Below are 14324 nucleotides of genomic sequence, written 5' to 3' on the forward strand. Positions count from 1 at the left end.
TATATCAGACGCACGAAATAAAGCATCTCATCATGCGGCAGAAAAATATTCTGGAGTATAGAACTCGCCTCAAAAGCTCCTTTTACATCGGTATACCCCGTTCATACGGCTTTAGGAAAAAACCAACCTCGTCATAAATGTTGCCTCTAGCATTATCGATGCTGCTGTTAGCATTTCTCAAAATTTTCAACCCCACTGGGGCGCGCAACTGGCCCAAAATAACACGCCTCCATAGAATCCTGCGGCCCGTCCGCGGTAGCCAAGGAGGAATAGCGTGCCGTGCGCAGCCGGCGGGCGAGGAGAATCGAGGAGGAAAGCGCCGTGAGGAGGAGAGTGTCGCTACTTTCAAACATCAAGGGGCTTTACTCCGCTCTTTACCCCGTCCGAGCGGGTGATCCGCTGGGCTAAAATTCTTTTTTCGCGAGCCGCTCCGCTGGCGCAACGGTGAAGACCGCTCCGCTCCGCTGGCCGTAAACCCGCTGGGCTAAAACTCTCTATTAGGGCAAACGTAAGCGCAAGGGGACAGGGTATGGCCGCTTGACTCTGCCGTAACGGGATGAGCCGTGATGAGCAGAAGGGCAAATGTGAATGGTCTGCACGATGCAGCCACCTGGTGGCATAGAGCTCAACCATACACAGTAGCAGCAACGAAGCGTATTCTCCTTTGCTGCTCGTGCGTATTTTTCGCAGGAGTGTAATCATCAACACGTTGTTTTTATAAATGTTTAAAATGTTTTGCACTTGGTTAGAGCAATATTAACGCTTTGTTTGGCTGGTTAAGCGCTGCGCCAACAAGTGTCTGGACCGTGCAGACCAATCAGGCTGCTCACGTACGTCTACGCCAAAGTTCCTTCATCAGCTTGAGTTTATGCCTCCAGTCATTTGCCGAAATGACCAGCTTGCCTGTGGTTAACGGAATACCAGACACGTTCGGCGCTACGACAGAATGCTCGCAACGCACGCTGCTTCGATAGCTCTCGCTTGGGGTCGACAGCCAAGCGGCTAGCGGAGAGTTTTCGCGCGGGCGGGGGCGGGCTCTAAAAGAACCGGAAGTGGACGATGTGACGTCGCATCGTGACGCAGGACCAGTGAAGGCGGAGCTTAGCCCCGCTCGCTCGGCGAACGAGTTGAGGAGGAAAAGCATAGCTGGGGGGGAGGGTAACTTCTAATCGCTTGTAGCTCAATTAATATAATACGTAACGCTTCACTGAAATTGTGGTGCGAATGATATACTTAAGCTGTACCCTACGCGCCTACAAAATTTGTCCGAACCGTTTCAGGGGCCCTTTAACGCTGTCGCGTTAAAACGCGTGGCCTCCGAGCGAGCGGCGCGCACAGACAAAAAGAAAATCAGGTATTGCGTCCCTGACGTCAAGCGGCGGAGGCAGCGGTTGTGGCGACAGTCGACTGCGAAGCGAGAGAGCCGGCGATAGAGGACGCTCGCCCGGGGCCTATCGGATTGCACGGTAGGACCCGGAAGTAGGCTAAGGCCGAGGATATAGACATATGGAAATTAAGTTATCGAAATAAGCATCATTCTAAATGTCCCCGTCTTTATTGTGTTTGTGCTTCCTGAGGAAAGCAGAGGGTTTGTTGCTACATGCAAGCTGGACGTTTCTCCAGATTGCGCGGGACCTTCTTATCGTTCTGCAGGAGTCAGAAAATTTTACACGAGCATTTCCGAAGTTATTTTCGAAAGTAACAAAGCAATCAGTACGACCCCAGTTACGATATTAAGAATGCCTCTTTTATATTTCCTTTAAAAAATTGTCACGGTGCTTACGAGTGTAAAACGCGAATGTTTAACGTTATATCTGCAGTGCGGGCTAGGCGTTCTCGTACCAGATCTTCATGCCCCGCTTCCGCCATGACAATTCAGTGTAAATGATGTTTTATAGCGTTAGATCTGTTTTAAACTACTACGCTTTTTGCCGATGCTCATATGCTCGCCGGCTTTCTAAGCATACACTGGCGCAGCCGGGTGCGCACCAGCGCGTCGAGAGAGCCACCACAGCTAGTGTTCCCGTAAACAACAGCAGGGCAACGCGAAGTCCGAGTCGCCACCGAGTCACGAAAGGAAAGGCGTGGTGGCCGCGCGGCGACAAAACTTCCACGATATTGCGGGCATAGAGAAAGGAATATAGCTATTCTGCTGACGTGATCAGTAGGTTCCGCGACCCATGGATGGATGGATGGATGTTATGAGCGTCCCCTTCGGAACGGGGTGGTGGGTTGCGCCACCAAGCTCTTGCTACTATGCTGCCTGATATCCTACCTAGGTTAACCAATGAAAAAAGAAAAGAAATAAAACACTATGAACTAACACGTCCAAATTTTCTGATCCCCTATTGCGAACTGTGTTTTTGTACGTCTCCGTATTTTGTCGTTTCCCTACTTTTCTTCCACCGATCCTCCAATCGCCTCTTACTAATGTCTATTGCGGACCTGTTTGCTTTACCACTGCTCCCGCTGAACCCAAGGGCTTCAAGGAGGCCAGTGGTGCCTAAATCGACCGCTGGGTAGACGTCTTCACATTCTAATTAAATATGCTCCGTCGTTCCCCTAGCTTTACCGCAGCAAGCACATGCTTCTTCTTCCTTCTTACATCTCGCTTTATAGGTGCGTGTTCTAAGGCATCCCGATCTCGCTTCGAAAAGTAATGAGCTTCCCTTTGAGTTATCATAAATGGTTTCTTTCCTGATTTCGTTTTTTCGTCTTAAGTAGTTACTCATGGCAGGTTTCTTTTCCATTGCCGCCACCCATGAGATTAATTCAGCATCTCTAACTTTCCGCTTGACCTTCTTTGTTGCTGTGGTGCCCACCCCACAGGCCCCATACTTGCTGGTAAGCTTCCTAGTTCTTTTCCTCCACTGTGAATCAATGTTTTGCCTGTACAGATACCTGAACACTCTCCCAGCCCATTTACTTTCGTCCATATTCCTCAGCCGTTCTTCATACTCAATTTTACTGAGAGCTTCCCTCACTTCAAAACTAGTCGCGCCCATATCCCCCTGCACAGCTTCATTTGTAGTCTTCCCGTGAGCGCCCAATGCGAGGCGACCCACTGACCTTTGGTTCCCGTCGAGCCCTGATGGTACCCCTGATTTAAAGCAAACAACCGCATTTGCAAAAGTAAGTCCTGGAACCATTACCCCTTTCCACATACCTCGGAGGACCTCGTACCTATTGTATCCCCATTGCGCTCTGTGCTTCATTATGGCTGCATTTCTCTTCCCCTTGACTGTTATGATTTTTTCCTGTGCTTCCATATATCCATTGCCTTCGTTTATCCATATACCAAGGTATTTATATTCTGTTACCCGAGGTATTTCTTGGCCCTGTACCTCCACTATCTGTTCACTGTTTTCATTGAATACCATAACACCTGATTTTCTAACACTACATTTCAAACCTAAATTGTTGCCTTCCTGTCCACAGATATTAACCAGACGTTGCAAATCACTTTGCTTGTTAGCGAGCAACACAATGTCGTCCGCATAAAATATACCTGGGAGTTGCTACTCTATTACTGTACCTGCCTGTTTGTATGAGAGATTAAACCCGATATTACTTCCTTCTAGCTCCCTCTCCATCCTCACCATGTACATCATAAACAGCAGCGGGGATAAAGGGCACCCCTGCCTCAGTCCCTTGTTGATTTGAACTTTCTCCGCGCTTCTCATCCCTTCCAATTCAACGCAAACGGTATTTTCTAAGTAAATCTCTCTCAAAAGCTGTAGACAATCGTTACCTAAGCCTTCCCCTTCCAGAATATCCCACAAAATGTTGCGGTCTACGTTGTCGTATGCTCCTGTAATGTCCAAAAAGGCCACATACAATGGTCTGCTTTCTGATTTTGATATTTCGATACACTGAGTAAGAACAAACAAGTTATCATCCAAACGCCTGCCTATTCTAAAGCCATTCTGAAGCTCTCCCGAAATGCCATTATTCTCTGCCCATGCTTGAAGCTTTAATTTGATTGACAGCATTGCTAGCCTGTATATTACCGATGTAATGGTCAACGGTCCATACGAGTGAATTCTGTCTTTCTCCCCCTTACCTTTATAAATTAAATTCATTCTACTTTGTCGCCAACTGTCTGGTATTCGTCTATCTCTTAAATTTTTTTCCACTGCTTTCACCAGAGCTTCCTTACTTTTTGGTCCCAGTTCATTTATCAGCCTAACGGGAACGTCGTCTAGCCTTGTGGCTGTGCGCTTAGGAATTTTCTCTTCCCCTTTCTTCCAGTTTAAATTTGTCAGCACCAGCTCCTTTTCCACTTGGGTCTCTTTCATGCTATTTTTTTCCTCAAGTACAACCTCGTCATTGCCTTGGAAGGATTCGGGTGTTGCGTTTCGGATGTAATTTATTGCCGCTTCTCCTTCCAGTCGGTTTTCATCTTCGTCTAGGATATGTTGTTGTATTGTTGCTGACTTCCTGCCTAATAATTTTATGTGATTCCAGAATATTCTAGGTGCGGCCTTCTTTTTCCCACGTATTTCTGACAACCAACGTTCACTTTCACCTTTTAATTTTGCTTGCACCAGTATTTGAACCATAGACTTTTTCTCCCGGTATATTTCCCATTTACTGGTTACTTCATCCTGTGGCTACTGCGCCTTCTTTGCCTGCCTGTGCTCTCGAGATGCTTTCTGCCGTTCGGCGATCGCTTCTCGTATGTCCTTGTTCCACCAGCTTTTCGGTTTCTTTTTTCCTTTCCAACGAACATGTTGTTTCTCTTTACGTATTTCTGTCGTTATTACACTTAGAAGCTCACCATATTCCCACTCCTTACTTGGCCACTTGCCAAGTTCTTCTTCAACTCTAGTGACTATATTTGCTATTTGTTCAGCGTTCAAATTTGGACTGGCCATTGTGCTTTCCTTGCTCTCTTTCCCAACTACATATTCCATTTTCAAAATGATGCGTTTATGGTCACTCCCTATGCTGCTAAACCCTTCCTCATCGATGACCATTGCTCTCAACTTATCATGAATTCCTTCTGTCATCAGACAGTAATCAATGGTCGATTGCCGGTTTCCCACTTCCCACGCGATCTGTCCTTCACACTTAGGCCCTGTATTCACGATCACGGGGTTATGTTGCTCGCAAAGGTCTAGCATTGACTTCCCGTTATTGTCGGTATAGCCATCCATGTCGCTGCCCTCCTCGCCCATGACGTGAGGAGGGCAGCGCCATCTGGTGGTGTTGCTGGGAACCGAGTTTTGCGTCACGTGACCGAGTTCTCATTGGTGGAAGCGCACGTGACATCGCATGCGCTTCCACCAGTGGAAGCACCTTCTGGCACCCTGCCACGGCTACGGACGCTACACCAACTATGATATACATCCACCGGGCCAAGATTATACCCTACTGGAGCTAAGAAACATGAAAGCTTTAAAACAAACAAGAAGTCAATATTAATGGCTTATTAGACTTGACCGCAAAACAAGCGGAACCATGCACCATATTTTTATTTCTCTGTAATCAAGTTAATCTTGCCCCATTTCTTCCATATAAGAAGTGTATAGTCCGGTCGCAGGCATTCACCAGCGTACGCATTCGCTCTTCATATATAGGATGTCCCAGCTAACGTTATCCAAGCTTCTAAAAGAAAGAAAAACAAGAAAAGATACGGTGCAAGATACAATTATAAGATCCATGATGTTCGGTCGACAGACCACTGACGACCAAGCTTATGTTTCTGTCTTGCGCCAAGTTTCACAGCGCAGCTGTATGTGGCTAGATTGTGGAAAAAAATGCGTGATCTTATCGAGCTGTGTAGATCGAGAATTTCTCCCCATACGTGGGCCGAGCCCGAAGACAGTGCAATACCGGGGCGACCCGCGGCGGAGGTGGAGCAGGCTTTGCGCACTCCGCCAACTTGCAAAAATAAGTTTAATACCTTGGGTCCATATACAACACGTATCAGATATTAAGCTTTCCTTCCGGCCTCCGGTGTTGGCGGTCCCGTAAGCGTGCTGCCCGGCAGGACCGCGAGGCGGAAAGAAATGCGAACCGTCCATGTGGCCCCGATCCCGCAGACTTGGAACGTTTACCGGAGCAACGGCCAGGTTTCAGAGGGAGCTTGTGGGGAACCAATTTTGCCGCGCCTGTGTTGTGTGTGACCGCTTGTGAGTATCGAGTGACCTCACAAACATTACTGCACTGCGGGACGTTGACCAACGCACGATCATCTTGGCTACGGTGATGCAGTGTGCATGCGCCCTCTGAGTGCGGTGTCTGTTCTACGTGCCCGGATTCGATAGTAAAAGGTGTCGTGCCGCGTTTTGCAGCAGTACGTGGGTATGTACGCCCCCCGGTGCCTCATCATCATCATCCGAGGCTCAGCGTCGTGGAAAAGCAACTAGTCGCGCCTCGCCTTCCATTTATGCGCACATACGGCGCTTGACGCACGGCAATGGACCGTTCGCCATTAAGGGGCCCACATACACAGCTTCACTGGTCATCAACCTTCGCAGGATGGAATGGCACTGAATTTTTTTTCTTTCTTCTTTTTTAATATTTCGGCTAAGATTAACTGCTCCTACGCGGTATATTTTCTATGACAGAGATGGGCATCCGAGAAACATACAATAGAGAAATGCCGTATGTATTCGCATCCACAGATTTCTACCGGACTCTCGGTGTTTTTCAGCAGAACTCGTCACACGTTGCACTACCTGCGAGTGCCGGCGGGGCGGCGACACGTGGTCTCGCTCCGCGGTACGGGCTCGAAGTCGAACAGGACGGCCCAGTCCAGCACCTCGTCCATGAACGCCAGTGCCCCGAGCACGTCCATGTCTTCGTTCACGTGCGGCCACGTCATGCCGGCGCCGCGCAGCAGGGCCGCGATGGGCTCGATGTCGCGGTTGCCGTGCCGCAGGACGTCCTCGCAAGCGTCGAACACCAACGCCGCCTGGCCCGCGACGCCGGCGTACAACCGCCCCGAGCGCCGGGCCTCGCCGCCTTCCACGAACGTGCGGTGCGCCCACCACTGCGCGCCCCGGATCGTCTCGTTAGATGTTTCGTCCGCTGAAGCCCGGGCATTACTTTTCGTACCAGTTGGCGCCAGCAGCTTGCCAAGGAATCACCCCTCCCCACCTCCCCTGATGTTAATTGTATAATTTTCCATTTTTCAGTATTGATTGAGTGAATGAGTTTAGTTAGTTAGTTAGTTAGTTAGTTAGTTAGTTAGTTAGTTAGTTAGTTAGTTAGTTAGTTAGTTAGTTAGTTAGTTAGTTAGTTAGTTAGTTAGTTAGTTAGTTAGTTAGTTAGTTAGTTAGTTAGTTAGTTAGTTAGTGATTATTTACACTTTGGAGGATGGCTTCTTACCGATTTCCACTACCTAGCGTTCTTTTAAAGAAAGCCTTAAAAACAAATGTTCCTTTTTTTTGCCTTCCACCCCCATTGGAATACAGAAGCCGAAGCAGGGAACCATAGTAGTGAGCTGACATTAGCCAACACGGCTATTCTTACGCGTTTATGCAGTCTATTAGGACGTGTAAACGGGGGAGAGGGGGGTGGGGTATTCTTTAACAGCACCGCGGGAGCGTCGACGGGCCGGCCGGTCAGCGTCTTCTAATGGCGAGAAGCAACGAGGTCAGCAAGATCTTGCTGACCTCTTGCTGACCTCTTGCCGGTCTTGCTCTTGTTGACGTCGCTTCGTCCCGTTAGAAGGCTGACCGGCCGGCCAGTCTCCAGTTGCTGTATCGGCTCCCTTTAGGGAGGTTCCTAAATACCAGTCGACGCTCGCGCTGCACTGCCAAAACATCGGTCGACTGTGCATTCATTTCATTGACATCTGTTCAAACAATGACAAGCAAAGGTAACAAGCTTTTTGACAGATAGGGTTCTTTCGAGAAATATCTTTCATTACTATTTTGAATGAATGAGGCACACATGCTTTTCGCATAATTCTTAAATAAGAATATTAAGCTCAAGAAAATCAAATGATCATTTAAATGGACTCTGACAGATGCAATAGGTTCAAACACATGAGGCCAGTGGCGCAGCCAGAAATTTCGTTTGGGGGGGGGGGGGGGGGGCTCACATTGCAGCTCGGTCTCCTCCTTAAGAGCAAGCTTTAGCTCGGTTATACGTATCTAAATACATGTAGAAGGAGAATTCGTTTTCTCGGCAACCAATGCACCAAATTTGACGAGGTTTATTGCATTTAAAAGAAAAACTTAAATTCTAGTAACTCTCGGTTTCGAATTTTTCATTTAGGCTGTCAATTCTTTATTAAAAATTCACCAAAATCGCAAATTTTCAGAAATCTAAACTATCAAGTTTAAAACTATGAAACACGGCAATGAAAAATGATATCACAATTCTGTGAATTGCACCTAATAGCACATCTACAGCGGACAAAATTTCTATGTTACACTTGAATCTCCAGAAACTTAGCATTATGGAAATACGGCTTTCGTAGAATCCTTGTCCACAATGTAATCCGTTCACGTAAGATATGAATTGACAGACCAAATTTGTCCGCTTTGACTGTTAAAATAGATGCCGTTTACTGAACAGCGACATGTGTGCTTGATGCAAAGCTATTAGTTTGTAGACGCCGTGCTTCTATTTTTTTTAACTTTCGAGTTTTTCAACATAGTTAAACAATGTTCAGGCCCTAAATAAAAATTCCATTTCCAACAGACACTAGAATTTAACTTTCTCTCTCAAATGCAAAAAAATTCATTCAAAGCGATCCGGGAGTTATCACAGAAAAGCGTTTCTGCGTTTTACATGTATTTGAATAGGCCCCATCGGAGTTGGGCGCGAGCTAAAGCTTCCTCTTAAATAATTTGTCTGGGGATCAAATACATGAATAATAACTGCATTGTCATTACTAAAGATGCTGCAAACAAATTCTTGAACGCTACGCACTATCAAAACAAGTCAAATATGTATTTTTTCATAAAAGAGTGTACTTGTATGTGCCAGGAATTGAGCCCAAAATAACCGATATTAATGCTTCCATGTTTTTTCTCTATTTAATAAGTAAATAACATATCACACGAACTTTAGAACTATAACAGTTCGAAACCAGCAAGGCAGTGCATGCCGCTGATATGAAAAATGTAAAGGCCATGAAATTAGCAAGCTGAGGACAAATATTGTAATGAATCTTTGTCATTCAAGAACCTTGTTTAAATTCTTGTACATATGCAACGGCCAGTGAAAAATCTCAGTGACGCTGTCATTTGTTTCAATGTATTACGCAGGAGCAGCTCTCACCGGTCGTGTATCGTGAGTAATTGCATCGAAATTATAGCCGCAACAGAGAGCACGTATCAAAAGCAGGAGCTCTGCAAAATAAACGAGGGCGAGTCAAATGAAAGTGAGCCAATGCGAATACATGACAAACGGGTTACCTTATTTAAAAGTAGTCTCCATAATCATTTAGACATTTGTCCCGTTGTCTAAGGGGTCGCGTGATTCCCGTATCATTAAATTCCTTGGGTTGCTGATTCAAAAAGTCTGCAAATGACTCTTTCACGTCATCGTCCGACACGAATCTGGCTCGCTTGAGCGGTTTTTTCAAATCCTCCAAAAAGTGGAAGTCGCAAGGCGACAGGTCTGGGCTGTATGGCGGATGTTGCAGCGTTTCTCACTTGAACATTTCCAGTTTTGTATTAACCACATCAGCGACGTGGGGACGGGATTGTCGTGGAATAAGATGACCCGATTCGTCAATTTTCCACGTAGTTTGTTCTTGATTGTGACATGTAGCCGACCTGGCGTTTTACAATAACAAAACAAACTGATAGCCTCTCAAGATTTAGCATATTCTATCAGTAATGGCCACTGACGATCGAAAAAAAAGCCAACAAAACCTTTCCTGTGGAAATGACGGTCTTTCCTTTCTTGGGGGTGGTGAATTCGAATGTTTCCACTGTAAGCTTTGCTGTCGTGTTTCAGGCTCGTAGAAGTGGCACTATGGTTCGTCCTCGATCACACTTGCAGACAAGAAGTCGTCACCCTTATTGTTATACCAGATCAGATGAGTCAAGGCAGCGCTGAACTTCTCCGTCTTCTGGTGGTAGTTCAAAATCTTCGGCAACCATTGCGCACACAAGAGCGGATAACCGAGATGTGCATGAATTATGGCGTGAACCGAACCGTGACTGATGTTCACACATTCTGCCAGTTCATCGATGCTTATCCTCTGTTCTTGTCCCATCAGCTCATCAACCTTTGCAATTTCGTTACGGGTGATTGCACGATGGCTTTGGCCCGGTGGAGATGGTGGACTTGAAATTTTATACAGACGACGGTGAAGACAGAACACCCAATGCTGCACTGCCAACTAAACTTCATTTCGCGAAGCGACACGTGTCAATACCCTCGTTGGCAGCAAAGTAACAAATATTCGAACATACGCTCCCGCCCCGTAAGGCAAGAGTCAGTATACCTTGTTACTTTCAAAACAATCCTGAAGTGTGAGTCAGTGGACAGAAGTGCTCTATTTTGCATCCCTTTCTGTTATCCGCATCGTAATAGCGCAAGAAATTTCACAGTAACGGTTTTCGCCCTACCACCGCCAAAGCTGACTGTACTTTGCTTTCGCTTTTTTTAATAGGAGCGTGCGAAAATTCGAACATTTCTAATAACAAGTCGAATGTATTTCCATTGAATTCGGTACTCAGATACTCATAACCAACGAGTACGCACTCGACAATAAGGATAAACAAAGATAGTGAGAGGTTCAGTTTCCTCGTTTCCGTCACAGAAAGCCATCGCGACATACGACAGCCAAATTGGCTTCGATATCGAGTGATATAGGAGAGGTCGACCAAGCCACGCAAGAGCGACGGAGCGGAACATTCAAACAGGAGAAGTACAAGAGGACGCATAGAGTGCAAGACCGAAGACTGAGATGATGAGAGGCGTTTTGTGTGGTGTCAATCTATATGTGTGTCTGTTTTCGCGCCTATTGCATAGACACTGAGAAGATGCACCTCAGGCAACAATCTGCTAACCTAGATTCCTTTCCTACCTAATCCCCAACATGGGCCGAGAGGCGTCCCCTTCCTCAACGTAAAGGTTTCATTCATTTATTCATCCTTATATTACCCGAATCTATCACATACCCTAAGCTTCTATAGCCCCATGTGTATTGATCGCGGGGTGATGTTGATGCCTAGTGCTCATGTGACACCGATACTCAGGTGGGACCTATTATATCATATGGTTAATAATTATTATCGTATGCTTATCTATCGCATTCTATTTTGAAGCTTTCTGGTAGTCAGGTTCTCGGCAATACTCGTACTCTTGCTCCACTCGTGTAGTTGCCATTCGGACACCAGCTATTGTAGCTTTAATTGCGTACTCGATTCTAGCGCGCACGTAATACTTTACTAACATTTTCCTGGGGAAAAACAGTATTACTGCAACATATTTTGTCACTACAATTTGCATCTGCCTGCCTTCGTGTAGTGGCGCACGCTCTTTCCCGGGTGGCGCCGACTCCAGCCGCCGCACACGTATCGGTGCATGTCCTGACACGGGTCCACGGCGCGGTCCATGCTGTCGTCGAGCAGCGAGTTCAGCTGGACGCACTCGTCCGCCTCGCACCGGGACGTGTTGTGGGCCGCGGACTCGGCCATGTGCGCCAGGGGCTCGCCACTCCCGCGTCGCCACAGCATCGCGAAGCCCGCCACCACAGCCACGACCAGGACGCAGGCGCAGAGATCGCAGCACGTCAGCGGCGACTTGAGCAGCACGGGCGACGGGCCTTTCGACGCATCCGGCTTCCCCGGCGTGGTCGCTTTTGTTGCTTGAACGGAATCGGCCTGGACGTCTTGCAGGCCCCGGAGCATCCGGTCCTGCATGGAAGAATGTGTACACGAAGGGCGGCGAATAGGTGGGGGGGACTCATTCTTCGCCCAAAGAAGCTGGGCCACAACTTAGCACCGGCCGCTAACTCCCAAAGCAGGCGACATCTCGACAGCTGCGCGCACATGCGTCGCGAGCGACCTTGCACGTTCTCGTTTATTAAAGTGACGTTTCGATAGCTCGTATCCCTCCCAAACTTGCGATTTCGTGCACACTATGACGCGCTCGCGTACGCTGAACACTCCTCGAGTATTCTGTTAGGTACACCTGCAAAGTGGGGGAAGTGCGCCTATAATGCGATGGGGGGATCAAACCTCTGCCTTCCAGCATAGCAGCCCCAATGCTCTAGCCATTTGGGCACGATCGCACGCATGCTCATTTCGCGCCAAGACCACTCCTTGAAACGTCTGGCGCGTACGCCACGTGCCAGTTCCTCGCATTCTTCCCTGGTGACCGCTGTCGCTTTGAAACGCTGCGTTGGACTGCACCGCCTTGGGCATCGGCCTATATTCTTTGTGACAGGTAGAAGGTGTGGGTCTGCCTATAATGCAATCGCATTAAACGAAAGGAAAATAAACTACAACGTGCCGGTACTAGTCAGTGAAAACAGCGCTCTTGAAGAACACGGACATGCACAGATGCGAAGTGCTGACATGCAACCACTGATTTATTAAGCAGGCACGTGCTAACCCCGCCGAATCCCGACACGTGCTCCTAAACCCTCCTCTGAGAATACCTTCCCGGTTATTTCGCAGTCAACACATAGCACGCTTCAAAGGTCAAAGACTAGCGATGAACAGCGCTTTTCATTCCCTCTATTTGCACTGTGGAATTCATTCTTTGAGATCATCACAGCTCGCAAGTACCTCTAAAAAAATTGCGACAGGCCCACAAGCCATCTTACATAGAAACGCCTTCCCTGTAGCGTGCCACTATGTTTCTTTCTTTTTTCCCCTTTTTGTGTGCTTAATGTGCAACTTTGCTATCCGCGAATTTCCAAACAATATACACACTAATCGTTTTCTGCCCATGTCAAAATTGTGCTTTGGTACACTGTAGTTCTGTATTTGTTACATTTGGTGTTGCATCTTTCGCACCTACAGAGATATGAGGTGCTGTACGCCCTCCCTGAAACTACAGACAAGATAGCCTGTGTTTAAGCTCCCTAACTATATGCATACTGAAGCAAGGAGTCAAACACAACCTTCTATTACTATCTGGGAAGTCGTGGTTGTTAATATCGACACGCCATCCATCATTGGAAACAACGGTAGGTGTCAGCCAATCAGCGCAGCGTGAGCCGTATACTATATTGCACGTCTCTTTACGTCATGTGTCGCTTCGCGTCAGTGAATCGTCTATGCGAGCTTTCTAGGGCGCCGAACAAGCCTCGTACGTTCCCTTACCTTGCCACACTATTTTGGTATGAACTGTCATAGACGTTTTCTAATGTGAAAGTATTCTATGAGGCTGTTCTCACGATGTTAGGCAAACATTTCTGCGAGAAACCACGCAGTCTTCGCCTTAACGTTTGCCCAAACTAATGGGCACAACGCTGTGGCTAATGTAGATGCTGAACTTGACTAAGGGTACCGGACAAGTAAAACTCTTGCTTGGGCTAGTTGGTTCATGCTTGAAGTAGGTAAAGGCAAGGCGCAGAAGACCAGGACTTAGGAAGAAGAACACAAACGACAAGACGGGCGCCCGTTTGTCGTTTGTGTTCTTCTTCCTAAGTCCTGGTCTTCTGCGCCTTGCCTTTACCTACTTCAGGTACCGGACAAATTCAACAATTTCTCCACCACCGTAGTGCAAATTAAAAATTGGTTCCATAGTCGCGATCTTTTTTGAGGTATCACGACTTTAATTGTAGGCATTCAGTCTCCAGACATCGTACATAGATCGATCGCAAGTACCTGGAAACTAAACTCGCTGACGTCGGCGGCACCTCCGACTGCCAGCTGCGTTTGGCCACCACTTCGCGGGGTCATGATTTTGTCGAGCGAGGCCTGTGTGGGCGTGGCCTCCAGCGCGACGAGCTCCTGGTCCTGGGGATAGCCCAGCACAGAATCATCGGGACTGGCCGTCACCGGTGACGTATGCGCGGACTTCTCGCTGGCGATATCCGCGGTCTTCGCCTTTTCTCTGCGTAGTAAGGCAATAGTCCCGCGTACAGCGTCAAGAGGAGGAAGAGGACATGTGCTGAATGAGGAGGGTAAGGGAGGTCATAGCCTCCACCGTCCGCAAAATACAGAAAAATGGAAATCAAAGGAAAGCTGGCGGTTAAAAGAAGGCTAAGGAGCAAACCGAAGGAGGTTTAGAATAGAGCACTGCACGGGCCGAGGTCGACCCAAAAGCCCGGCCACGGCCCGGCCCACAGCGTTTTTTGGCGGGCCCGGGCATGAGGCCGCGGCTCGGGCCCGCTCATTAAAGGGCCTAAGTCGTGCCTTCGAGCACACACGAACCTTATGCATTGCATT

At 47.7% G+C, this 14324-nt stretch overlaps 1 protein-coding gene and 1 pseudogene across 1 annotated transcript in view; both read right to left on the minus strand.

Moving 5' to 3' along the window:
- The window catches only part of LOC135899685 (uncharacterized), a 58838-nt gene that overhangs the window by 32783 nt on the left and 11731 nt on the right, over nt 1-14324 (minus strand). Inside the window, exons 2-4 of the mRNA XM_065429009.2 lie at nt 13761-13989; nt 11439-11837; nt 6687-7000 (exon numbers count right to left, since the gene is read on the minus strand). Coding sequence (XP_065285081.1) covers nt 6687-7000; nt 11439-11837; nt 13761-13989 — 942 coding nt within the window. The remainder of the gene's footprint in view (nt 1-6686; nt 7001-11438; nt 11838-13760; nt 13990-14324) is intronic.
- LOC135899720 (U2 spliceosomal RNA) lies at nt 5812-5907 on the minus strand (annotated as a pseudogene).

The sequence above is a fragment of the Dermacentor albipictus genome, chromosome 7 (genome assembly GCF_038994185.2).
Source record: "Dermacentor albipictus isolate Rhodes 1998 colony chromosome 7, USDA_Dalb.pri_finalv2, whole genome shotgun sequence".
Lineage (NCBI taxonomy): Eukaryota > Metazoa > Arthropoda > Arachnida > Ixodida > Ixodidae > Dermacentor > Dermacentor albipictus.